The sequence below is a fragment of the Populus trichocarpa genome, chromosome 7 (assembly GCF_000002775.5).
Source record: "Populus trichocarpa isolate Nisqually-1 chromosome 7, P.trichocarpa_v4.1, whole genome shotgun sequence".
Classification (NCBI taxonomy): domain Eukaryota; kingdom Viridiplantae; phylum Streptophyta; class Magnoliopsida; order Malpighiales; family Salicaceae; genus Populus; species Populus trichocarpa.
In genome coordinates this window covers 14,059,754-14,084,270 of record NC_037291.2, presented here as the reverse complement: position 1 = coordinate 14,084,270, position 24,517 = coordinate 14,059,754, and the positions used below count along the sequence as shown (strand labels likewise).

Genomic DNA, 24,517 nt, shown 5'->3' with positions numbered 1-24,517 from the left:
ATATTTTGACCATAAAAATCTAAATAATAGATTAAGAGTCTGTTTGGAAGTGTGGTTATGGTTGTTTTTCAAAGTATTTTTTGTGTTGAAATTAATTAAGATGATATTTTTTTCATTTTTAAGATCAGTGCATCAAAATAATCCAAAACACATGAAAAAAATTTAAAATTTTTAAAAAACTCGGTTTGCACCGTGTTTCAAACGGAGTCTAGAGACACGATATTTCTAAAGTTAAATTAAGAGTATGTTTATTTTTAAGGTTGCACATGTAATAAATAAACAATCCTAAATACATTAAACATGTAATTATAGATTTAACATAATAATTTTTTTATGCGTGTTTTATCTTTGAAAACATAAAACCAACGAATTCTTGTTAAAGTTTTTGAATGACAGGTAAAAAGATTTTCAAAAACTGTGAAATTGATGATTGTTTTTGCTCTGTTTGGTCTTGCCATGCTTATAAGTCAAGCAACTGTTTGAAAAAAAAATTCTATTTAAATTAGATTAAACTAGTTTGGCGTGGTTCGATTAGTTTTAATTTTTTAAAATTAAAATCGAACGACATGAATAATTTTTTTAGTTAAATCTAATTAATTTGATCAAAATCTAGTCTGATTAATATTGATAAATTATATAAAAAAAAACAATAATATTTTAACAATAAAATAATTAATAAATCCATTCAAGACTCTAATAAATAATTTAAACTCTTTTTCAAGTTTTATCTAGATTGATCGGGTTTTACAAGTAAATTTTGGTAGTATTTAAAAACATGGTTCAAACAATGCTTCTTAAATTTTTGAATTTTTTTATTTAAAATTAAATTTTTATATATATTTTAAAATTATTTTGATGTTGAAATATCAAAAATAATTTTTTAAAAAATAATAAAAATTTATTTTAATTTATTTTTAAATAAAAAATATTTTAAATAATACTAAGATACTTTCAAACAACTCTTTCGCACGCAGCAGAGGCCTCGGGGTGTTGGGATTATACTTTACTTACTTTATAAAAAAGTGAAGTCACCCAAGTTTCCGTATTGGTTGACACTCGGACCTCCAAAATGGGGGCTGCGACACTTGAATGGAAGCGCGGATGCCTCGTAAGAACATATACTTTTCTTTTTTGATTTGGCAATAAATTAGTGAATGGCTGGTGATACAGCTCACTACAATGGCGTCACCAGGAAGGAAGACTAAAAATAAAGCCCTCTTTCTAGCCAGTTGACATGAGACCATTGGACCGTAGGGGTCAGTCAACTGCTGAAGATCGGTAGGTCAATGGAGGCAGAGCACTCCATTCTACGCCTGGGACAGCATCGAGGAAACCTGTTGAAGAAGAAGAAGAAGAATCTGTCTCCCTTTGCTTCCATCGAAAGAAACCAGAAGAAAACAGGAAAATGAAAAGCTTTTAGTAATCGGGTGTTTGAGATTGGATAGTTTTGTAATTGTTTTTTAAGATATTTTTTATTTAAATAAATAATATTTTTTATTTTTAAAAATTATTTTTAATATCATTAAATTAAAATAATAAGAAAATTAATTTAAAAAATAAAATATAAAAAATAAACTTTTAAAATATAAAAACAAATGGGAAGTATATCATTTTCATAATCCATCGTCCATCAACGCTCTTTCTCTCTCTCCTCCCTGTCCACCGCCCCACCTTGGCTATATCCTCCTCATAATTCATCGTCCATCAACACTCTCTCTCCTCCATGCCCACCGTCCCCACCTTTTTCTTTAGAAATTTCAAAAGTTAATAGCATTTTCTATGCTAATAAAATCGAACAACAGCGATGTCCTTGTTTACTAATTTTAGAAAGAGAAGACTTATTCAACTTAGTCCTTGTAGTTTAATATAATCAATATTTTAATCCTCGTTGTCTCAAAAATAGTATATTTAATCCATATACTCTTAAATCCTTTCATAACCTAGTCCCTTAATATTTAAATTTAATAACTACCGGCTAAATTGAGGATGGTCAACAAATGGTGTAAGGGATGTATAATTTTTCTTAATAATATAAGGACTAATCGATTAAGATTTGAAAACTACAGGGATTAAATTTACATTAATTTGATCGTCTTCATAGAGAACAAAACTGAAAGAAGAACAGAACAGAAAATAATTATTTGCTTTATTCTTCTTTCCGCGTTGCCTATCTGTCTTTCTCTCTCTCCCAAATATAAACCCAAGAAGAAATTTCCAAACCCTAAAAAAAAAACACACACGCATACAGACAGGTATGTAAATGTTTATTTTGATTTTTTCTAAATTTGTTTGTTCTTCCTTTAATTTCGATTACGATCTGTGCTTATCTCTCTTAATTTATTTTTTCTTAGTTAATATTTAGGTGTTTTTCCCTCTTCATTTCCTTTCCAACTTCTTCTCTCCTTCTCTCTCTTTTTTTTTAAAACCAAATTTTAGGGTTTCTTTCTTTGATTTTCTGTTGTTGATGGATAAGGAGAGTGAGGATCTTAATTGTGGGGTAAGCTCTGATTAATTAATGGGTTTTTGTTTAACTAACTGGTAGTAAATATTTAATTAGAGTCGTTAAAGTTGGTTTAATTGTGTTTCTCAGTTTTTTGTTGAAGTAATGGCAGAATTAATATTTTAGTTTTTGAATTTTTGTGTCAAAAATGTGTTAATTATGGTAAATTGTTGTCAATATGTGAAAAAAGAACAAGAGGAAATGCTTAATTTTGAGGGATTTTTTTTTTTAATTCCTGGTTCTTTTTTGGAATTTTTGTTATTTCGAAGGATAATTTCTTTGAATATTTTTTATGTTATATTTGTTTCTTAGATTGTGGTTTTGAATACTGAATTAATGTTTTTTTTTGGTGGAATGTATAGGCACATGCAACATCTCCTGGGTACTTTGCACGATTTGAGAGAACAGGTGGTGGCGAAGAGGAATTATTTCTGAAGAAAAGAGGCAAGATGCGTCGGTGGCTCTGCTGTACCTGTCAGGTAGAGGAGTCTTACCAAGAACATGAGAATGAGCGCATCAGAAGCACGGGGAACTTTGGTGATGGTACATTACTCTGAACCTTAACTTATCTTCTTGTTCACAAACTGCCGGTAATAAGGGAAAGGAAGGGAAGGGATAAAAGAATTTGCATCCATGTTTATTATAGGATTCTGAAGTCTACGGTTTGGTCAGTTAGCTTTTGAGGTGCTTATTGTTTGTAAGTGCGGTGTTTTAATTAGCATTATGGAATGGTTAATTTCATTGATATGGAGGGAAACTGTTTTACAGTGTTTGCCAAACTGATCTTTACAGTTTTGTGCGGGCTATGTGCTGAGATCTTTTTGAACAGCATATAAATCTTAGAATTGAGAGATCTGAGGATGGTGGTTTTGATACTACAACTTAGGTTCTGTCTCTATTAGCACATGATTTGGTTATGATCTCTCTAGATAGCAGCTTCTTCTATTATGTTACTTGGGCTCCTAGCAACTTTCATTAGATTTAGTGAATTTGGTGCCCATTACATATACACATGCATCTACATTCATTGCGTCTGTTTCAAAGTCCTGCTCTGTGATTTCTGGGGTTTAGTTGATTTGGCGTGGTTTCTTGTTTTGAACTTTCTATTTTGCCTTTCCATTCGCGGCATCTCAGGGTATCCTAAAGGCTCAAAAGTATCAGCTCCTGCCAAAGCAGAAGTACAGAAGGAAGCACCACCTGTTGAAGTGCCCGTGTTGTCTTTGGAAGAACTGAAAGAAAAGACAGATAATTTCGGGTCAAAGGCATTGATTGGTGAAGGTTCCTATGGAAGAGTTTATTATGCAAACTTAGAAAATGGAAAAGCTGTGGCCATAAAGAAACTTGATGTTGCAAGCGAGCCAGAGACAAATGTTGAATTTTTGACCCAGGTGTGTTTTCATTTTAATGGGAAAAGGATGACTTGTATCTGATTCAGGATGACTTGTATCTGATTCGTCTCTTATATGAAACTATTCTGTTCTCTGCAATTTTTCCCTTTTGGTCTCTTAAGATATCTGAAATTATTTACCCAGGTTTCCATGGTGTCAAGATTGAAACATGAAAATTTTGTGGAGTTACTCGGTTACTGTGTAGAAGGAAATCTTCGAGTGCTTGCATATGAGTTCGCAACAATGGGATCCCTCCATGACATATTGCATGGTATGAGCTCATCTTTTCTGCTCTTTGCATACATTCTACATTCACTAAAAAAGTCCTCTAGAAAATAAATACAATTGATTAACTTCTTATATTCTTGCAATGGCAGGTAGGAAGGGAGTTCAAGGTGCACAGCCAGGACCAGTTCTTGATTGGATGCAGCGAGTGAGAATTGCTGTCGATGCAGCAAGGGGAATGGAATACTTGCATGAGAAGGTACAACCTGCTGTAATACACAGAGATGTCAGATCAAGCAATGTGCTTCTGTTTGAAGACTTCAAAGCCAAGATCGCAGATTTTAACCTTTCAAATCAGGCTCCTGACATGGCTGCTCGCCTTCATTCAACTCGAGTTTTAGGAACCTTTGGTTATCATGCTCCTGAGTAAGGCTTCTGTAACTCCTTTTCTTTTCTGTTGCCATGGTTACTGTACTTTACTGCAAACTGCTACAAATAAGTGTTATCATAAAATGCAGTTTACAAGTATAATTTGATTTTGAGTGATTCCAATATGTTCCCAGCCAAATCAATCCATACCTGGGCAAATTTTAACTATATGGATAAGGTTTATCTATAGCATCATGCTCCTGGGTATATGTGAATGCATGGTAAAGATTTATATTATTTGAGCTTTCAGATTTAACTGTAATTACATTGGTTTCTTGACACTTTAAACTTTCATTCAACTGTTAGAGATGGGTGCACTTTTCGTTCTCAATCGTTCCAATTTTCCAGTTGATGGATCACACAAAGAAATGATCTATCACTTGTTTTCCTGCTTATCTTTTTCTTTTCTTTTCAGGGGCATAACATCATTATTTGTCATTGGAAACTATTTTTTGGATGTTTAAACCTTTTCTCTCAAATATGCATCCACTTGTTCTGAAATTTCCATTTCATTGTATCTTCATCTCTTCATGGTATAATCTCTTTGTAAATAACTGTTATTTGTTATCGAATGCAACTGATTTTTGGCTATTCTGCAGGTATGCAATGACTGGACAATTGACACAGAAGAGTGATGTTTACAGTTTTGGAGTAGTTCTCCTAGAGCTTCTTACTGGGAGGAAACCTGTTGATCATACCATGCCACGCGGACAGCAGAGTCTTGTTACATGGGTGAGTTTCCTGTCTCGTTCATAGTAGTATTATATTTTCCTTTTCATTTAGCATATTTCTTTTGGAATCTTTTCTTCAGCATTCAAGAAGTTTGACATCAACTATGTTTTTTTGTTAGGCTACACCAAGACTGAGTGAAGACAAAGTTAAACAATGTGTAGATCCAAAGCTGAAAGGAGAATATCCCCCTAAAGGAGTTGCCAAGGTATCATTTCTCTCATGAATATTGTCAACAATTGAATACGTGCACTATGTTAAGCACAGTTGACAATGTTTCTGCTCGTGCATGGTTGTGTTTGTGTTTTGTTAGCTTCTAATGCTATGGTTGTTTTCCCTTTTGCAGCTGGCAGCTGTGGCAGCGTTATGTGTGCAGTATGAAGCTGAGTTCCGGCCAAATATGAGCATTGTTGTCAAGGCTCTCCAACCACTTCTGAAGGCTGTCGCTGTCGCTGTCGCTCCTGCTCCTGCTCCAGAGACCTAAACCAAAGAAATCAGTTTCTTGTGTTGGAATTTCTGCAACTTGCACAGTCTGGTTTCATGCGGATTTCTGCTGACAACTCTATATGTTTTTAAAATTTTTAATATATGAGATCGGATGTGTAGGTTTGGGGTGTGCTGTTTAGTGCTACTGGTAAGAATTCTGTCTGTTGCTTGCTGGTATCGCTCCGGGCTGCTGATAAAAAAAAAATGTTGATTACTGTTTGCTTTCAAACGATTCTTTTGTGCTCATTAACAAATGTTGTTCATAATTTACTGAAACCTTGCGGCAATGCCCTTCTGCTGGGCTGCAGCCCTTTTCATTCCTTTCTCTTCTCCTAGCCTGGGCTATACTGTACATGTTCTATTGGAGGCGAGGCTTCTTGACTTGAGCTGAATTTGTTTTTTTATTCATTCCTCCATTGATGACTTTTTTGAATTATGGAATGGTTTTCTTGCTTCCAGAATAACAAAAATTCAAGCATGAGAGAGACCACTAAAGAATTTTGGCAAAAATGTGGGCTGTTCTTAAGGGCCCTTGGTTAGCTTTATATTTGGATAGCAAACTGGGTGGAGGATTATATTTGGATAGCAAACTGGGTGGAGGATTGTAGTTTTTTTAAAAGTATTTTTTATTTAAAAATATATTAAAAAAATATATTAATTTTAAAAAAAAAAATTTAATTGATTCACCACCCTACTATACTAAAAAAAAAAAACTTTTTTCTTTCAATTCATCCCTTTAAAAAAAACTTCATTAAAAAGAACTTTACAAAAACTTTTAAAAACCCAAAAAATCTCTACCAAGAGAATTCAAGAAGTGGTCTTTCCATTAATTGCCACGAGTTCTTTTACAACAGAAAAAGGGCCATACTGGAACATTCTAATATATCTAAGGTTAGCATTAACATATTTTAAACTATCTAGTATTCGAAAATGAACATTTGAGAATCTACAAGGATTAGAATTATTTTTTTTTCAAATAAAAAAATTATATATACAAACTTTTTCAACATGTTTTTTGTAGTTAAAAAAGTTTTAAGTGAGAATCAAAATGTTTATGCATATATATAATCAAATAAAACAAGAACTATGTATGTTAATAAATGAAAAAAAACCATAAACGATAACTTAAACTAAAAATAAAAAAATTAAGAGATATATATAAATCAAAATATTTAATCTTGCAAGCCATGATATTTACCCAATTATGTTTGCTAAATTTGTTTGTTATAATAGTTTTTTTTTATTCAAGTAAATGATAATAGAAATAAAGACACAAATTAAATTGATTGAATAAAATAAAAGGAGAAAAAAAATTATACAAGGCTGCACATATTAAAAATATTATTCAAAAATTAAAAAAAATTCAAAAATAAAGTTCATCTATACAAAAAGATTTAAAAAAATTATAGATGAATCGGATAAAATCTTCAAAATTTAAATGTATAATAAAAAAATCATCATTTAAAAGAGGCTTTCTAAACAAAATGAAAAAGAAAAAGGGTATTGATCTAGATATAAATAAAAAAAATTGAGAATATAAAACAAGCATTAATTTTAAAAAAAAATTAGAAAAAAAAAGAAAAAAAATTAAAGGCCCGATTGTTAGGCTGTCATTGAAGACCTATAAAATACCTTAGTAATCATGATAAACCTATTTATAACCTTAAAAAACCGTCTAAAAAATCAAAATCAACCCGAGCCCAGATCTGTTTTTTTCACAAACTTTAAAGGTAAAAAAACATATAATATTAACTCTCCTCATCAAACGAAACCATTTGAATCAAACATCGACTATTTGATAGTCTAAATCGGTGTCAATGATATTTTTCTTTTTTTACCGTCAGAATCTGATGACTTCAATCTCTCCTCTCTCAACCAGGGATTAAAAAATAAAAAAATAAATTTTGGTACCAAAATTGAATTTGAAAAACAATTGAGGCACTAAAATTGTATAATTTATGTTGTTTTTAAAGTTAGATGACCAAAATGTATTTCCCCCCAAACTTTTGGCATGCCATCCATGTATGATGCCTTTTTAATTTTGATCCCTATTCTTCCAAACCCACCCTTGCTTAAGAAATCCAAATCAATTAACTTTTAATTATGATCAACTCGCTCAAAAAAAACTTTGAGGATAAAAATATCTTTTTTAAATAAACATGGCCAACCATAGTGTTTTTTGAGAGGTTGAATGATGTCAGTTGCATAATATTCACCCTCACACATTTTAATTTTTAAGTAATTTATAATTGTCCAAGATAGATAGATTTTTTGAATTTGTTAACTCTTCTCAACCTAAGTTATAAAATTAAGAGTAATTAACTTTTAGGTTAAAAAAAATATTGAAGTGATCTATATTGGATGTTTTTGTATAATTAATTTTTTTTTAATTTTATTATTTAATATTTAATTTATTGAGAATTAGATTCTATAATTTTTTTTATATTAGATGCTTCAGGTTTAATAACTCGGATCACAAATTTAAAAAAGTTAACACATTTTTTTAAAAGTTTTATAATTTTTTTTATCAAATTATTCCAGTCATATAATCTAGACCATAAATTTAATAAAATATCTCGTATTTTATTTATCATAATCAATTTCTAATATTATTTTTTCTACTTTATTAATATTATTTTTCATAAAAGAAATAGTCAAAGCTATAGCTTTCCAAAACTTATCTTTTTTTTTTCTTAAGAAGACAAAACGGTCCCAAACCCAAACCCTTTACCCTCCATTCCCTATCCCCTCCTTAAAACACAAAATATCGGAGACTGTAATGAGTGGAAGCATGGAGTGCAGTGGAGTGCTGGCTTTTCTACCATCAACACCTTCAAAGGTATGCAAAAGCACCTCTCTTTCTTGCTCTTTGCATCAATCTGCACCCTCTACTGCCACTACTGAACTTAAAAACAACAGTACTGATTGTAGTGATAATGCTCCACAAAAATTTAGTTATAGCAGAGCTTCACCGTCAGTCAGATGGCCTCAACTTAAACTGAATGAAACCTATCATTCTTCTCCACAAACCCAATTCACTGAAATGTCTAAAGATGGAATCTTGAATCATTCATCACTTGATCAATTGACTGAAATGTCTAAAGATGAAATCTTGGATGTGGGCTCTTTCGAACTGAGTGATGATGATGATGATGATGGGAGTCAAGAAGAAAAGTTGAGGTGGAGGAAAAGTAGGACTAGAGTTAAGAAAATGAATAAATTAGCACTTAAGAGGGCTAAAGACTGGAGGGAGAGGGTGAAATATTTGACTGATAGGATTTTAGGATTGACACAAGACCAGTTTGTGGCTGATGTTCTTGATGATAGGAAAGTGCAGATGACACCAACTGATCTTTGTTTTGTGGTTAAGTCTGTGGGCCAAGAAAGCTGGCACCGGGCGTTGGAGGTCTATGAGTGGTTGAATTTGCGCCATTGGTATTCCCCCAATGCGCGGATGCTATCCACAATTTTGTCTGTTCTGGGAAAGGCCAATCAAGAGGCATTGGCCGTGGAAGTATTTATGAGGGCTGAACCTTCAGCTGGGAATACTGTGCAAGTTTATAATGCCATGATGGGTGTATATGCGCGGCGTGGTAGGTTTAATAAGGTCCAAGAACTACTTGATTTGATGCGTGAAAGAGGGTGCAAGCCAGACCTTGTAAGTTTCAATACATTGATAAATGCTCGATTGAAAGCTGGTGCAATGATGCCTAATTTGGCTATTGAGCTCTTAAATGAAGTGAGAAGATCTGGGCTTAGACCAGATACAATTACTTATAATACTCTTATCAGCGCTTGTTCACGGGCATCGAATTTGGAGGAGGCTGCTAAGGTTTTTGATGATATGGAGGCACATCATTGCCAACCTGATCTTTGGACTTACAATGCCATGATTTCAGTTTATGGAAGATGTGGACTGTCTGGCAAAGCGGAGCAGCTTTTTAATGACTTGGAGTCAAGAGGGTTTTTTCCAGATGCTGTGAGTTATAACTCATTGTTGTATGCTTTTGCAAGAGAAGGGAATGTGGAGAAAGTGAAAGAGATTTGGGAGGAAATGGTGAAAATAGGGTTTGGCAAAGATGAGATGACGTATAACACTATGATCCACATGTATGGGAAGCAAGGTCAGAATGAACTAGCACTACAACTTTACAGGGACATGCAGTCATCAGGCAGGAATCCTGATGCAGTTACATATACTGTTTTAATTGATTCGTTGGGGAAGACAAACAAAATAGCGGAGGCTGCAGGTGTGATGTCAGAGATGCTGAACACTGGAGTTAAACCTACCTTGAAGACATACAGTGCTTTGATTTGTGGGTACGCCAAGGCTGGGAAACCAGTGGAGGCTGAAGAGACTTTCGATTGCATGCTCAGGTCTGGAATTAGACCTGACCATCTAGCATACTCGGTTATGCTGGACATCCATCTAAGATTTAATGAGCCAAAGAGGGCAATGACTTTGTACAAGGAAATGCTTCATGATGGTATCACACTGGATCATTCCCTTTATGAGTTGATGCTACGAACTCTTAGGAAGGTAAACAAAGTGGAAGATATTGGAAGAGTTATCAGAGATATGGAAGAAATATGTGGCATGAACACACAAACTATTTCTTCTATTCTTGTCAAGGGTGAATGCTATGATGAAGCTGCAAAAATGCTGAGACGGGCAATCAGCGATCACTTTGAAATAGACCGTGAGAATTTGTTGTCTATTTTGAGTTCATATAGTTCATCTGGGAGGCACGCTGAGGCACTTGACTTGCTTGAATTCTTGAAAGAACATTCTCCCAGGTCCAGTCAAATGATTACTGAAGCTTTGGTTGTTATGCTTTGCAAGGCTCAGCAGTTGGATGCTGCTTTAAAGGAATACAGTAATAATAGAGAACTTGGTTTTACTGGGAGTTTTACCATGTTTGAATCCTTGATTCAATGCTGTTTAGAAAATGAACTCATTACTGAAGCTTCTCAGGTTTTTTCTGACATGAGGTTCTGTGGCATCAAAGCATCTGAATCTCTCTATGAAAGCATGGTGCTTTTGTATTGTAAAATGGGGTTCCCTGAAACAGCCCATCATCTAATTGATTTTGCAGAATCAGATGGCATATTATTGAATAATATATCCCTTTATGTCAATGTGATTGAGGCATATGGAAGATTGAAGCTATGGCAGAAAGCAGAGAGTGTAGCGGGGAATTTGAGACAAAGGTGCATCACTGTGGACCGTAAAGTCTGGAATGCTTTAATTGAAGCTTATGCTGCAAGTGGCTGTTATGAGCGAGCCAGGGCTATTTTTAATACGATGATGAGAGATGGCCCTTCTCCAACTGTAGATACCATTAATGGTCTCTTGCAGGCTCTGATTGTTGATGGAAGATTGGATGAGCTTTACGTGGTAGTTCAGGAGTTGCAGGATATGGGTTTTAAAATAAGCAAAAGTTCTATTCTTTTAATGCTCGATGCATTTGCAAGGGCTGGGAACATATTTGAAGTGAAGAAAATATACCATGGAATGAAGGCTGCGGGTTATTTTCCTACCATGCATCTTTACAGGGTAATGGCTCGGCTGTTAAGCAGGGGAAAACAGGTAAGGGATGTTGAAGCCATGCTTTCTGAGATGGAAGAAGCAGGATTCAAGCCTGATCTTTCTATATGGAATTCTGTGCTCAAGATGTATGTGGCAATTGAAGATTTTAGGAAGACAATTCAAGTTTACCAAAGGATCAAGGAGGATGGGCTGGAGCCAGATGAGGACACTTACAACACATTAATTGTGATGTATTGCAGAGATCATAGACCAGAGGAAGGTTTCTCACTGATGCATGAAATGAGAGTGGCAGGATTGGAGCCTAAATTGGATACCTACAAAAGCTTGGTTGCATCATTTGGCAAGCAGCAGTTGGTGGAGCAAGCAGAGGAGCTTTTCGAGGAGTTACAGTCAAAGGGATGTAAACTAGATCGCTCCTTTTATCATACAATGATGAAAATATATAGAAATTCTGGAAGTCATTCTAAAGCTGAAAGACTGTTTAGCATGATGAAAGATGCAGGAGTGGAACCCACTATTGCCACAATGCATTTGCTTATGGTCTCCTATGGCAGCTCTGGACAGCCTCAGGAGGCTGAAAAGGTTCTTTCTAATTTGAAAGAAACAGGTTCAAATCTCAGTACGCTACCCTATAGTTCTGTTATTGATGCTTATCTCAGAAATGGAGATTACAACATCGGAATTCAGAAATTGATACAGATGAAGAAAGAGGGTCTGGAACCAGATCACAGAATATGGACATGCTTTATTAGGGCTGCAAGTTTGTCCCGGCGCACAAGTGAGGCCATTGTCCTTCTAAATGCTCTCCAAGATGCTGGATTTGATCTTCCAATCAGGTGGTGATTAGCTACAACTGTTACTATGGCTACTATGAACAAGCATCACACTATTTTTTCATAGCGGTATTTCTGAGTGATTTTTCTTTGCAGGCTTCTAACAGAAAAACCTGAATCATTAGTTTCAGCACTGGACCGGTGCCTTGAGATGCTAGAAACCCTGGAAGACAATGCTGCCTTTAACTTTGTCAATGCATTAGAAGATTTGTTGTGGGCATTTGAACTTCGAGCCACTGCTTCATGGGTTTTTCAGTTGGCCATCAAGAAGAGAATATATCGTCATGATGTGTTCAGGTAAAAGCTGATGACTTTTTTTTCTTATGAATTTTATTGGCTTTATCATGTCGAACTATACAGAAGGATCTCATAGTATTTTCTCTTAAAAATTATTATGCTGCACGTGGATAAATTTATATCTTGTGGTCTTTGTAACTCAGGGTAGCTGACAAGAACTGGGGAGCTGATTTTAGAAAGCTGTCAGGTGGCGCAGCTCTTGTTGGTCTTACTTTATGGCTTGACCACATGCAGGCAAGATCTCTCATGAACTTATGAATATGATCTTTTTATGTGAACATATGATTTTTATTGATCTATTTTTACCCAAGTTGAAGATGTGAATTGCCAATCTGAAATTCCTATCCATGCATACATGGGATAAACTTGCTGTCATTGAACTTCAGACATGCTTCCCAGTACAAGCACATGCAAAATACATTAATATTTTAATGAGCACACAGGCATGTCTGTATGTACCCCTTCAGTTTTTCAGGTAAAAAGTATTTGTGCGAATCCATGTTCAGGCATGCTGATAAATCTAACAAATGGCAATCATCCATGTCTCCTATACAAATGCTTAATGTCACTATCCAGAAGGAGAATAATGACAAAAAGGATCTTTTGGTTTTACATTGCGTGTCTAAAGCATAATACTTTTAATGTGGCAGGACGCATCCTTGCAGGGATGTCCAGAATCTCCAAAATCAGTTGTTCTGATAACTGGGACAGCTGAATACAACATGGTGTCCCTTGACAGCACACTGAAGGCGTGCCTTTGGGAGATGGGTTCCCCATTTCTTCCTTGTAAAAGTCGGAGTGGGCTCCTTATAGCCAAGGCCCACTCCCTCAGGATGTGGTTAAAGGACTCTCCTTTCTGCCTGGACCTCGAGTTAAAAAATGCCCCATCTCTCCCGGAATCAAACTCAATGCAGCTAATAGAAGGATGCTTCATAAGGAGCGGTCTTGTTCCTGCATTTAAGGAGATAAATGAGAAGGTTGGGTTTGTGAGACCAAAGAAATTTGCTAAGTTTGCTTTACTATCAGATGACAGAAGAGAAAAGGCCATTCAAGCATTTATAGAGGGTGGGAAAGAAAAGAAGGAAAAGATGAAGAAGAGGGGAGAGCTTGGTAAGAAAAGGAATATCAAGGTCATGCTCAGAAAAAGGAAGTTTACTCGGCAAGCCATGCCATCAAACAGGGGGAGAATAGCATAGACTATAAAAATATAAAAAATGGAGCAGAATCACCGAATGGAACGATGGCGTGGTTGTACTGGAATATAATAAGCTATGCATCTTTCCTGATTTCTTGTGCTTTCAAGTCAAGATGAACTAATATCATAGTGTATTTAACTTAATGGATGATTCAAAAAATGAAGCAAGAAAATTTGAAGGACTTCCAACTCACAATATGCAGTGATACATATCCAGCATCATTCTTGGCTTATCAGTTCAGCTGTGGGTATCTCATTCCGTGCAGCTCATCACAGTTCACAGAACTACACGTGATGTAAGAATCTCTTCCCAATAACACATTATCTTACCTAAATCATTTTTGTTTGTCCTTCATTTTATTTATATATTTTTCATTTTTCTTGAGTACTGTCACCTTCTTCTCTTCATCACATGCGAAACAAATTGTAACACGTGGTGATGACATAGTCCCTTGCATTTGTAGATTTTTTGTAAGATTTTTGTTAGTATATGAAGCGTTACTTGTGGAACGAACAAGACCCCTTGGGCTTTTCTTCTAATTTAGCTTTATAGTACTTCAAGCAGTATTCTTTTTCTTTCCTGATTGTGTCACTTTCTTTGTGGAAGCAAAGGACATCTTTTTATTGACCAAAGATGGAAGTTTCTAAGGCTGTTATCACAACTTAATTGCAAACAATATGTCTCTGGGCTACTTTTGACACTTGACTTCATTTTGGCAAAGATATCCAATGAAGAGGGAATCCTTCTCTTCACAAGCTATCTCATTAAGATGTTTTGAACTCTATGAACGTACCTCTTTTTGTCTCATACTCGGTGATAATTGTTAATGTATTAGGATAAATATGCTGTAATAGAAATAATTTCTATTCCAGCTCAATGGTTTGTTTATACCTTGTTTTCTAATTCTAAACAAATATTAGTGGTTGTGGAGCAATGCATCTTATTTGCGGCTTATACACCTGTTGTGCAGGTATGCAATCACTAGATGATTGATAGAAGGGTGATGCTTACAGTTTTGTAGTGGTTCTCCTAGAGCTTTCTGCGGAGAGGAAAACTATGGATCATACCATGCAAGCAAACAGCATAGACTTGTTACATGGGTGAGTTTTCTGCCTTGGTTTTCGCAGTATTATTGATTCTCTTCTGGTTAGCATTCTATATATATATATATATATATTTTATTTTTTTTCCTTTTATGTTTGAGAAGAAGATCAACATAAATTTGCTTTTGTCAGGCTACCCCAAGACTGAGTGGAGTCATAGTTGAATAATTTATATATCCAAAGCTGAAGGGAGAATATCCACCTAAAGGAGTTGACAAGGTATCATTTTCTTCACCGATATGGTCAACAATCGAACGTACACACTATATTACGCACTGAGCCAATATTTTTTTTCCTTTTCTGGTTCCCAGTCTGTGCACACACGCATGTCCACATACGCATGTGTACGAATTTGTTAGCTGCATGATATCATTTTTCTTTTTTTTTCCTTTTCCATTTTGCAGTTGGCAGCTTTGCAGCATCATATATGCAGTAAGAAGCTGAGTTCCAGTTGAGTATGTGCATTGTTGCAAGGCACTATAACCACTTCCGAAGGCAGCTGGTGCTCTCTTGAGACCTAAACCAAACTCAGTTTCTTGCGTGGGAATTTCTGCAACTTTTGCGCAATTGGTTTCACTGCATGCAGATTTCCTGTCCAACTCTTTATATTTTTTAAACTTTTCATATAACGTGTTGGGGGTGTGGAGGCTTGAGTTTTACTCTAACTATCAGTGCCCCTGATGCTTTGTTGGAGTTGTTGCTTGCTGTTAGTTGCACCAGTGACCATACTGCTGATTTTTCAAGTGATGATGGGATTGCTGGTGCAGATTTCCTTTCTTTTATTTTGATATCCAACCATATTTGTTAAACCGGCCATGCCCGGTAGGTTGACTCGAAGCTTGACCTTGCTGGTTTCAAGTTAAATTAAAAAAATATTAACTTAATGAAATTTGATTAACTCATGACTTAGTCAACAACTTACTCCGGTTCAACTTCAATGATTTAAATGATATTATTTATAATAGAAATGATTGATCTATACTTGTAAGTTTGATGATCTAGTAACTCTTAATCATAGTTTTAAACCCAGCTTGTCCCGGCAGGTTGATTCGGGGTAAGAACCCGGCCGGGTTGAAGAAAAAACAGGGGAAGGAAAAACCCGGTGTAATCCGGCTGACCCAGCAAGACTCGATCAAAATCCGGTTGCAACCCGTTGATTTTTGTTTTTTTTTTTTTACTAAAACGAAGTCATTTTAATTTCTTTTAAAAAAAATTTGACCCTGGTGATCCAGTCAAAACCTGGTGACCCGGGCCTTGGACCGGGGGTCTAAAAACTATGCTTATGCATGAATCACTTTTAGGGATTTGCTATAATATTTATGAAAAACCTAAATTAAATAGTATCATTAAAAAGTATTTCAAAGTCAACAAATCAACAATCTTATATTTCGTTAAAAAAAGGTAATTAACCTAGCTACTATCTTAAATAATTAAAATACTCCTTTAAATATTATTGACAATGCTCAATTAAGTAGTTTTTTTTGTTACAAAAGTAAATTAAATTAAAAAAGCTAAACTATAAATAAATTTTAAAAATAGGGATTAAATATATAGCTTCTAAGACTATAAGAATTAATTATATAGTTTTGTTAAACTATAAGGACCGAGTTAAAATTTACTCAATTTGGTTAGTTATTTAAAATAAAAAAGAAAAAATCCATCGATTCGCTCTCTATCACCTCCCCGCGCTTCTCTTTTTGTCCGTACCATAACTTCCACTCTGGTTTCAAAACCCTAGGTCAAAATAATTAACTAGTTCAATCTCAATTTTTTATTTATTAAGTTATAATTTATATTCATTCTGATCATAATTTGTTCATTGTGCTTTAGGGTTTTTTTTTTGATAAAAAAAGAACAGATGAAGGGTTCAATTTCTTCATTTACATATAAAGGTTCAATAGCGGAGGCAATTCTTGAATCCAAAAAACAAAAGAAACTTTTTGTTGTTTACATTTCAGGTAATTTTATTTTCTGTGTTTTTTAGTGTACTGTTTCTAAGGAATTATGCTATTTTTAGTTAAAGTCTATCCCGAAGAATCTCAACCGTTGGATTTGGAGGACCAAGTGATGGCTGATTCAATGAATGAGATTTTTTTTCAAAAAATTTTAGGCTGAAGTTAGGGTTTCTCTGAAGGGAGTAATTCCGTGCATTGATTGGTGTTTAGTGTTGTAGTTTGTTAAAAGTTTGAACAGTTTTGAATTGTGAGAGATCAGATAGTTTCCCAGCTAATACTTTGAACCGGGGATTGCTAATTGCTAATAGTGGTGTGTAATGTAATAGCTAATAGTGGTGTAATGTAACAGAGGGTGAAATTAGGGTTTCTCGGAAGTGAGTAATATTTTGAGGGTGGTTGTTAATTGTTTTGATATAAAGTGGAAGTGCTAGTGTCGATTTTCAGGTGAAAATGTGGCATCGGCTGAATTGGAAAAATCCACTTGGACTGATTCTAAAGTAAGGCTTTTTTAGTTTTTTCTAATCTGGGATAAGTTTTCTGAATGATATCTAACATACCGTGTTATGGATCTAATATTGTTGTGCTGCATTAGGTGGCAGAGTCGCTCTCAAAGTACTGCATTTTATTGCATATCCCAGAAGGAAGCACTGATGCTTTGAATTTTTCTGCAATATGTATCCTCTATATGAACTTATTACAATTTTTTGCTCGTTATTATTATTATTATTAATTTTTTTTTTTTAAGCAAAGAAAGGTCATATATTTGAAAGGAAGGTTGTATCCTTGCATCAAATTGAAATTACAGACCAACAGAAATCTGCTCCTTGTATAACAGCTATTGGCTACAATGGGGTTCAACTTTGGCAAAGTGGTATGGTGTTGTCCTTGAAATTGTTGGTTTTGGTGCACATTTAATGTGATGCGTAATGGTGTTGTTGAGATTTGATTAATTTATGTTTTTGTGTGATCGCGCAGAAGGGTTTGTTACTGCTGAAGTTTTGGCTTCTGGTTTAGAGAAAGTGTGGCTGACCCTTCATATCCAGGTGTGCAAGTGCCTGTTTATCTTGTTAGTTATGTGCAGAGTTTACAACACTCCTAGTCTTGTTATGCACTTTTGTGGCAACTCTCAATACCTTTGATTCCACTTTGAGCATTCGCTAATGCTCAAGGAGCTAAAGTTTGTTTGGACCATGTTCTTGCAAGTAGGAGATTGTTACTTGAGTCTAAACCAGTTTAGATATCTTCATGTTTACTGGTTCAACTGTTTATTTTCTGCTCAAGCTATTTAGACATTTCATGCTCTAGGACCCTACACTCATTTCTGACTTGTGCCTATTCCCCTTTCAAATTGAAATCTCTGATGACGAAGTGCAGGAAACAACAGCAACTGTCCTGACTACAGCACTTGCTTCGAAGAAACCTGAACCACTTTCTGGGTCTTCTGATATTGGTTCCTCTGGGCAAGGAAGTTCTTCAGGTACAGTCGTGCCGGTGCCTTTGAAAGACAGGCATATCCAACCTTCAGAGGTTGGAACACAGGCTGCTGCTTCGGAGGTGATAGAAGAAAACAAAAGTCATGAACCAACTGCTGAGGTAATTAAGCAACAGCTCTCATGAAGTTCTCTAATGGGTTTAATAACGGTATTAAATGCTTCCATTGTTTTGTTACTCACATGAACAGAAAACAATAACCAATTTGGGTGACAAGACATCTTCAAAATCATTTAATGTTCAGAAGTCGCAGACTGTTGGGGATGAGCGGTCCACTTGTCCCACTGAAGAAGACAAGAAATCACCCAGTTCTTCGGTAACCAGCACAGACAATATCATAGCTGATCATACATCTTCTGCTGCTGAAGATGGACTTCTTGCCCAAGAAAAGAGTGTTAGTAATCATACAGGTGTTCCCACAGGAGGCTCAGAATTAAGTACTACTGAGATAAAAGAAGTAGGAGATAAAAAGGCTGAATCCATGGATGATATGGTGCCCGGGACATTGAATAATAATAAAAAAGTTAATGTATCAAGTGATGTTCATTTAAATATCCGTCTGCCTGATGGTGTTAGCTTACAGGAGAAGTTTTCTGTGACAAGCACTTTGAGAACGGTTAAAGATTATGTGGACAGAAACCAAGCAAGTGGCATTGGTGCATATGATCTTGCCATTCCTTATCCTCGCAAGACATTCAGCGATCAAGGTATGCACATCAAATATCGTACTGTATCTCATTGTTTTTGTGGCACGATGCTTCGGTTACATAGCAATGATATTTTTCTTTTGTTGTTTTATTTCATTTTCTTGAAATTCATTTCATTAAGAAGCATTCTGAATATACTTTTTGTTATTTTTTATTGCATTTTTTTCTCTAGAAGTTTTATGTTGATACCTTCATAGAGAAGGCCCCTATTAAATTAAGTTCATGCCAATTATAAATTTGTTTTTCATTTTAACCTGTTGCAGATTTGAATAAATCATTATCAGAGTTGTCTCTACTTAATAGACAAGCATTGATAGTGGTTCCTCGTCAGCGAGCCACAAGTTACCACCAAAGAGGTTCTTTGTCAGACAGAGCAACTACTACAACTAGCAGTGGTTCAGTAAATGCAAATGACGGGGGATATTTTGCATATGTCAAAAGGATTCTATCCTACGTTAATCCTCTCTCCTACTTTGGTGGTAGTGCAAACCCATCAAGTTCTGGACAAGCTCAATCTGCCATAGGAGAATATGGTGAGTTTCCATACCTTACTAATGATTCATTTATACTTATTTGGGCCTAACATCTGAAATGAAAATGGCCTCTTTGAAGGCTAATTTCTTATCGAGTCTCTGAAATTGCATATTTTCTGTAACTGTTAAAACATATTTCTAAAGATATGGTGGATGTGTTTGGTTTTGTGGTCTGAATTTGGTGATTTTCCCCCGGTTGACAATCTTATCAGTGGCTCTTCATTTGCTCTGCATTATTTTTCTGGAATGAGTTTTTTCATATCACTTTTGAGTGTTATGAGAATGGAGAGGTGTGTGGATTGAGTGGGGTGTCAGGGGCTGATGACTTGCTGAAAATGAAAAAGTGGAAGCTTTCATCTTTCAGCTCGTTCTATTTTTGAAATAAAAGTGATAAGCTCTTCAGAATGTGCAAAGTTTGAAATAGTAGTCCATTTCTTCAATTAGCTTTTACAGATAAATTTCTTTATTCATTTCTCATGTTCATGAAATCCACGGAAATAGTTTGTGTTGAAACAAGTGGCAATTGCTGGAAAACTAGTGTGGCTAGGTGCTCAGCTTAGAGAACATTCTGTCTTCTAACTTCACTGTTAAATTTCATCTTTTTATACATCACTCATGTTTGTGAATTAGTTGAAATAACTGGTCACAAAGTGCTTTCATGGAACGTACTTCATAATCATTGGCTTCAACATCGCAGGCCCAGATTCAACATCTCAGAATAACACTCCAAGAATGGACAGACCAAAACTCTTCATCAACTGGCAGAAATGACAGCAAGGGCAAGCAACCAACAACTTCACGCGTTGGGAGTAACATTCACACACTGAAACATGATGAAGATGATGGCCGATTCAGTGAAAGAAATTCCTTCTGGAATGGAAATTCAACTCAATATGGTGGTGATAATGATGCTAAATAGGAAGGTGATGCTCCTTGATCTTGTGAGAAGCTTCAGTTCTTTATGTTTTTTCACAGTTTTTTACTTTGGGGCAGTCATCTTTTCTGAAATAGGTGTGAGTACATTTTACCAGATAAAAGCATGATAATTTGGTATATATTCCTATTTGCTAACAATAAAACCTTCAAGGAATAAGAAGTTAACGAAGTTCCATAATTGCTCCAAAAATTTATTTATGCCTGTGCAGTTGTGAACTGTAGACTGTCAAGAGTCGACTTGATCATGATCTTTGCTGAACAACCCCCTCAAATCTTGATACTTGCATCTGGCCAGGAAGTATCATAACTCCTTGTCCATGTTGTATGATAGGAAAGGGTTACCATCTGATTCCCAGTATGGCCTCCTTTGTCATTTAAATCAGAAGCCAAAACGGCAAAACGAAAGAAAATGGCATGCAGTTCATTGGCTATATAACTTAGGCATCATGCTATTTTCAGTTTATTTTCCAAAAAAATTCTCGGTTTCCGGTCTCTGGGCCGGTGATTCATCACCGCATCAATCCCTCTCAAGACTTCAAGATTTGATTTACAAGCATTCACTAGTTAATATACAGGTTAGATATAACCAACGGTGCAATTTTACTATTCAGAAATATCAATTTTCTTTATTTTATACAACCACAGTAAACACAAATTGAAGAGTAATCTTACTTTAATATAATTAGACAGCTCCTAATGAACAAACTAACAAAAATTTGGAAAGCGACCCCCCCCCCCCCCCAACTTCTGATATGTGATTCAACACAATACTTGAGTCCTAAGGTGGGTGTGTTGACGCCGATCAATTCAAAATAATATTGTAATAAGTTAAAGGACATTATTTTTTATTATTTTTTTGAAGAGTCAAACTAAATTGACTGAACCGCGGGTTGATCTGCTAAGTTGTCGAAACCTGAGTTGGTTAATAACACTGCAATGAAGTTGTATTCTAATCCAACTCCTTAACAAAAAGACAGTAATTTCATAGACATTTACCTACATGGATTAATGAAGAAGTTTCTTGTATTAATCAAATGGCCTTGTATAAATACAAGTTAAGCCACCAAGCTAGCTCTTTATTAATTTGGTGCACACATTACAAAAGCACAATAATTAATTTACGAGAATGCTGCTAATTTGGGCTTAGGGGGATTAACCAAGCAGATGTCGAGGAGACTATCAACGGAAGTGTACTTGTAGTCAGGATATAACTCGGAAGCCTCCAAATCATCTGCTGTGAGTTCAAAGCTCACCTGCTCACCTTTGATGAATATGTTGTGCAGGATCGACGGTGGGACGTTTTCTGGGAAGGGCAAGGCTGCGTTTTCCACCATGGAAAAGTTTATCAAACACCATAACATATCGCATATAATTTAATGTAACAAAAGGTGTCAATATCGAGACATTTTAGGTAAATTTGGTTATCGTTTCCAGATAGAAAAGGTGAAAATAGTGGAAACACAGAACGTGCCTTTCTATATCTCTTGTTCTTGAAAGAAAAAACAATTCACTCAAGAACTGTTCCGAAAATATATTTTTTGAATGTTTTTTTCTCCATCCCTTTATACATTTCTGTCTTTTATGTCGTGAAACACTAACCCGACATAACCTAGTCAACCATGTGCCAAATGAATTTGATAACATCCTTTAAGAAAAGCTTAAGCCATGCATGCATTTAGTTGTTGTTTTATCCATTGTTTTATATCAACGTGGGCTCAAAGCATATAAAAAGTAATTAATTTCAGATGTGACGTCTTACACTCAGAGAGCTTCACGATTTCTTCCTCAGGGACATGGATTTTCTTGAGAGTTCGTCCAGTCTTTTTCTCCCAAGAAGATATTAAACCTAGCTGGGAGACAATGTTTCCAGGGGGCCTGTAGATGATGACACGATTGGCAACCCTTGGATCTGTTGCTGCTTTCACTGTATAGGCTGCCACATCCTCTTCGTAATTCAACACAGCTTCAAGTGACAAAAGAAAAGAAAAAATAAATAAATTAGGCAAATGCTTTTCAAATTAAGGGAGTGGGCAAATGCTATGATAATAATATAATTCCCATCATGTTAATCTTATTGATTTTCAAAGAAAATCCTTAACGTACAATTTAAAAATCATCCAATAATTAATACCATACTTCTTAAATAAGATTAGAGATTTTATGATAATATAAACAATTACTTTATTACTTTATGAATAATTATGTGTTTTTTTAAAAAAAACATTTCTTATAAATATTCAATGAGAATAAAATATATATTTATTATTTTTTAATTATAGTTTTTCTTATATAATCTTATCAAATTAATTATTCCTTTATTTTTTCATACAACCACATATATAAAAGTTAATATACAACCACATAAAAGTAATCGAAACGTGATTTTTTTTTTAATCTAAACATGTTTTTCATACCGGAATAAGTTTTTATTATTATTAATAAAAGAGATAATTTTTATAAAAACAAAAAAGAAATGCACAAATAGAAATATAGGATTTTAACTAAAGAAAATCTTGACAAAAATTCATAAAACTCACAAGAAAAAACTGTCTGTACGACACAATAATATAATTAATGTCTCGACGATTATAGATCTTAATTTTCCGGTCAAAAGAAGCGTTGTTTTACATGTTTCTTCAATGTATTTATAGATCGCAGTTTAACACGTAATTTTCCAAATCTTCTACTGTTTCTAAGGAATTATGCTATTTTTTTAAAATAATACTGTTTTGACTCTTTTTTTAAGATTTATAGTTAACGTGGATATATCAATCCGACGGGTTTTGTGTGAGATTGACCATTAAATCTGGTTTAATATATAATATGGCCTAGGTTAAATTAAAGATCTTGAAAAATAATGCGAAAAAAGAAAAAAAAAGGTAAAACGCTAGTCTATGTGGGTGGGTGGGTCAATTGCAATTAACTCACCTTTGGCTTCACCGCTTCCATAAACAAGAACTTCTTCTCGTTTCTCATGGGGATGGAGCAAGTAATCCACGAAATATGCAGCAAATGAGTTTGCAGAGACGTAAGTGTAAGAAAGTCCAGCAGCTTCTGATGCTCTCCTGATCTTCCTTTTGTTATCAAGCACTGTTTCAAAAGGTGGCAGCCCACTAACTCTATCGACCTCATTTCCAAATTCTGATGGCACAAACCTCTAACAGAACACGCACAAAAGATCATGATAAGCCTGTGCTGCTAGTTAGCCAGCATTACATTTCTCCAAGAAGGGATACGGTATAATTATAACTTACTTTGATGTTACCAGCTTCTTTCATAGCACTGATTATTTTGAGTTGGTCCAGATGCTGAGGAACTGCAAGAGTAGAAATCACTACATCTACTTGTTTTACTGCTGAAACAAGCTTCTCATGCTCTTCCAACTCTCCCTGTCAAATTATACACACTGCATCAATATATATTTAAGATTGGATTACACCAAGGACATTCTTGGCACCACATATGTATAACATCTTATCCCTATAGGCTATAAGTATCTTGAGACCGAGTCTCTTCTTTGTAAATAGAAAGAACTTCTGTATACGTACGTGCATGCATGCTAATGAATCGAAATTAGTAAGTAAAGATAAAGTTTATGGATGTTTAATGGAAGAAGCCAAGTGTTTACTTGGAATACAGTGACTCCCATGGATTCGAATTCCTTGAGGAGGTCTAGCTTTGAAGGATTGGTGTATGGTTTGACAGGGCGAACATAAGCGTAGGTTGGATGGCCCATCGAGAGGCTTGCCTTGATCATGTGTAAGCCAAGATACCCAGTCCCTCCAAATATTAGTATCTTGCGCTTCTCACAGGCCATGGTTCTCCCTTCTTCTTTGTTCTTATTTATTTCTCAAGTGCTTCTTGCAGTCTGTTAATGCAATAGCTAAGAAATACTTCAGTACTTGAAGCTTGGAACGTTAATCATTAAATAGGAAAAATATTCCTTGACTATTCCCTGGTAGACTATAGTCAAGGAACTGGCCTTCACAAACTATTTTTCACTTTTTTCCCAAGAATTTAAAAAAAAAATGAGAAAAAAATTAAATGGTTTGGTTGCATGCGTGTTCTTATACTTGAGATGTTACTTTTTCTTTTGCCTTGTTTGAACTTTTTTATTTATTTATTATTATTATTTTGTCATGCATTGCAATATTGGTA

At 35.0% G+C, this 24,517-nt stretch overlaps 4 protein-coding genes across 10 annotated transcripts; 3 read left to right on the top strand and 1 right to left on the bottom strand.

The window, feature by feature from the left end:
• The first annotated feature begins 2,087 nt into the window (after positions 1 to 2,087).
• On the top strand, positions 2,088 to 6,074 carry LOC7486031 (PTI1-like tyrosine-protein kinase 3). Of its 2 annotated transcripts, none has more exons than XM_002309789.4 (8): positions 2,088 to 2,252; positions 2,863 to 3,043; positions 3,635 to 3,888; positions 4,033 to 4,159; positions 4,266 to 4,539; positions 5,142 to 5,274; positions 5,393 to 5,479; positions 5,618 to 6,074. In XM_002309789.4, exons 2-8 carry the CDS (start codon positions 2,950 to 2,952, stop codon positions 5,753 to 5,755), a joined length of 1,107 nt encoding a protein of 368 aa, XP_002309825.2. In that variant the 5' UTR covers positions 2,088 to 2,252; positions 2,863 to 2,949; the 3' UTR covers positions 5,756 to 6,074. The 2 variants fall into 2 exon arrangements, with proteins under 2 accessions (XP_002309825.2, XP_052310663.1); XM_052454703.1 differs by lacking the exon at positions 2,088 to 2,252 and adding an exon at positions 2,375 to 2,497.
• A 2,381-nt stretch (positions 6,075 to 8,455) lies between these two features.
• Positions 8,456 to 15,639, top strand: LOC7491780 (pentatricopeptide repeat-containing protein At3g18110, chloroplastic). 3 transcript variants are annotated; one of them, XM_052454701.1, is made up of 7 exons: positions 8,457 to 12,144; positions 12,238 to 12,438; positions 12,582 to 12,672; positions 13,089 to 13,929; positions 14,648 to 14,734; positions 14,870 to 14,956; positions 15,142 to 15,639. In XM_052454701.1, exons 1-4 carry the CDS (start codon positions 8,537 to 8,539, stop codon positions 13,632 to 13,634), a joined length of 4,446 nt encoding a protein of 1,481 aa, XP_052310661.1. In that variant the 5' UTR covers positions 8,457 to 8,536; the 3' UTR covers positions 13,635 to 13,929; positions 14,648 to 14,734; positions 14,870 to 14,956; positions 15,142 to 15,639. The 3 variants fall into 3 exon arrangements, with proteins under 3 accessions (XP_052310662.1, XP_052310661.1, XP_024461388.1); XM_024605620.1 differs by having other exon boundaries at positions 14,605 to 14,734; XM_052454702.1 differs by lacking the exons at positions 14,648 to 14,734; positions 14,870 to 14,956; positions 15,142 to 15,639 and having other exon boundaries at positions 8,456 to 12,144; positions 12,587 to 12,672; positions 13,089 to 13,114.
• Positions 15,640 to 16,364: 725 nt separating this feature from the next.
• On the top strand, positions 16,365 to 20,537 carry LOC7491781 (plant UBX domain-containing protein 11). 4 transcript variants are annotated; one of them, XM_024605745.2, is made up of 10 exons: positions 16,365 to 16,475; positions 16,568 to 16,695; positions 17,137 to 17,189; positions 17,285 to 17,366; positions 17,498 to 17,563; positions 17,668 to 17,735; positions 18,067 to 18,285; positions 18,374 to 18,890; positions 19,154 to 19,423; positions 20,121 to 20,537. In XM_024605745.2, the coding sequence occupies exons 2-10, from the start codon at positions 16,596 to 16,598 to the stop codon at positions 20,192 to 20,194; spliced, it is 1,449 nt and encodes a 482-aa protein (XP_024461513.1). In that variant the 5' UTR covers positions 16,365 to 16,475; positions 16,568 to 16,595; the 3' UTR covers positions 20,195 to 20,537. The 4 variants fall into 4 exon arrangements, with proteins under 4 accessions (XP_024461513.1, XP_052310660.1, XP_052310659.1 ...); XM_052454700.1 differs by having other exon boundaries at positions 16,404 to 16,695; positions 18,428 to 18,890; XM_052454699.1 differs by having other exon boundaries at positions 16,404 to 16,695; positions 18,401 to 18,890.
• A 784-nt stretch (positions 20,538 to 21,321) lies between these two features.
• LOC7491782 (isoeugenol synthase 1) lies at positions 21,322 to 24,241 on the bottom strand. Its single transcript, XM_002310419.4, has 5 exons — positions 23,988 to 24,241; positions 23,614 to 23,748; positions 23,288 to 23,516; positions 22,119 to 22,322; positions 21,322 to 21,677 (listed from the first exon to the last, which is right to left on the bottom strand). The coding sequence occupies exons 1-5, from the start codon at positions 24,174 to 24,176 to the stop codon at positions 21,478 to 21,480; spliced, it is 957 nt and encodes a 318-aa protein (XP_002310455.1). The 5' UTR covers positions 24,177 to 24,241; the 3' UTR covers positions 21,322 to 21,477.
• Between the last annotated feature and the right edge of the window lie 276 nt (positions 24,242 to 24,517).

What these genes read in the sequence shown, in the direction of transcription:
- LOC7491782 (XM_002310419.4), bottom strand. Translation starts at nt 24,176, where the DNA reads ATGGCCTGTGAGAAGCGCAAGATACTAATATTTGGAGGGACTGGGTAT. An exon ending in AAGAAGCTGGTAACATCAAA is followed by an intron (nt 23,517 to 23,613) that starts GTAAGTTATAAT and finishes GTGTTCTGTTAG; the next exon opens with AGGTTTGTGCCATCAGAATT. An exon ending in AATCGTGAAGCTCTCTGAGT is followed by an intron (nt 21,678 to 22,118) that starts GTAAGACGTCAC and finishes TGGAAAACGCAG; the next exon opens with CCTTGCCCTTCCCAGAAAAC.
- LOC7486031 (XM_052454703.1), top strand. Translation starts at nt 2,465, where the DNA reads ATGGATAAGGAGAGTGAGGATCTTAATTGTGGG. An exon ending in AGCAGAGTCTTGTTACATGG is followed by an intron (nt 5,275 to 5,392) that starts GTGAGTTTCCTG and finishes TTTTTTTGTTAG; the next exon opens with GCTACACCAAGACTGAGTGA. An exon ending in CCCCTAAAGGAGTTGCCAAG is followed by an intron (nt 5,480 to 5,617) that starts GTATCATTTCTC and finishes TCCCTTTTGCAG; the next exon opens with CTGGCAGCTGTGGCAGCGTT.
- LOC7491781 (XM_024605745.2), top strand. Translation starts at nt 16,596, where the DNA reads ATGAAGGGTTCAATTTCTTCATTTACATATAAAGGTTCAATAGCGGAG. An exon ending in TTTTGTTGTTTACATTTCAG is followed by an intron (nt 16,696 to 17,136) that starts GTAATTTTATTT and finishes GTCGATTTTCAG; the next exon opens with GTGAAAATGTGGCATCGGCT. An exon ending in CAAGACATTCAGCGATCAAG is followed by an intron (nt 18,891 to 19,153) that starts GTATGCACATCA and finishes AACCTGTTGCAG; the next exon opens with ATTTGAATAAATCATTATCA.
- LOC7491780 (XM_052454701.1), top strand. Translation starts at nt 8,537, where the DNA reads ATGAGTGGAAGCATGGAGTGCAGTGGAGTGCTGGCTTTTCTACCATCA. An exon ending in GGATTTGATCTTCCAATCAG is followed by an intron (nt 12,145 to 12,237) that starts GTGGTGATTAGC and finishes TTTTCTTTGCAG; the next exon opens with GCTTCTAACAGAAAAACCTG. An exon ending in TATCGTCATGATGTGTTCAG is followed by an intron (nt 12,439 to 12,581) that starts GTAAAAGCTGAT and finishes TTTGTAACTCAG; the next exon opens with GGTAGCTGACAAGAACTGGG.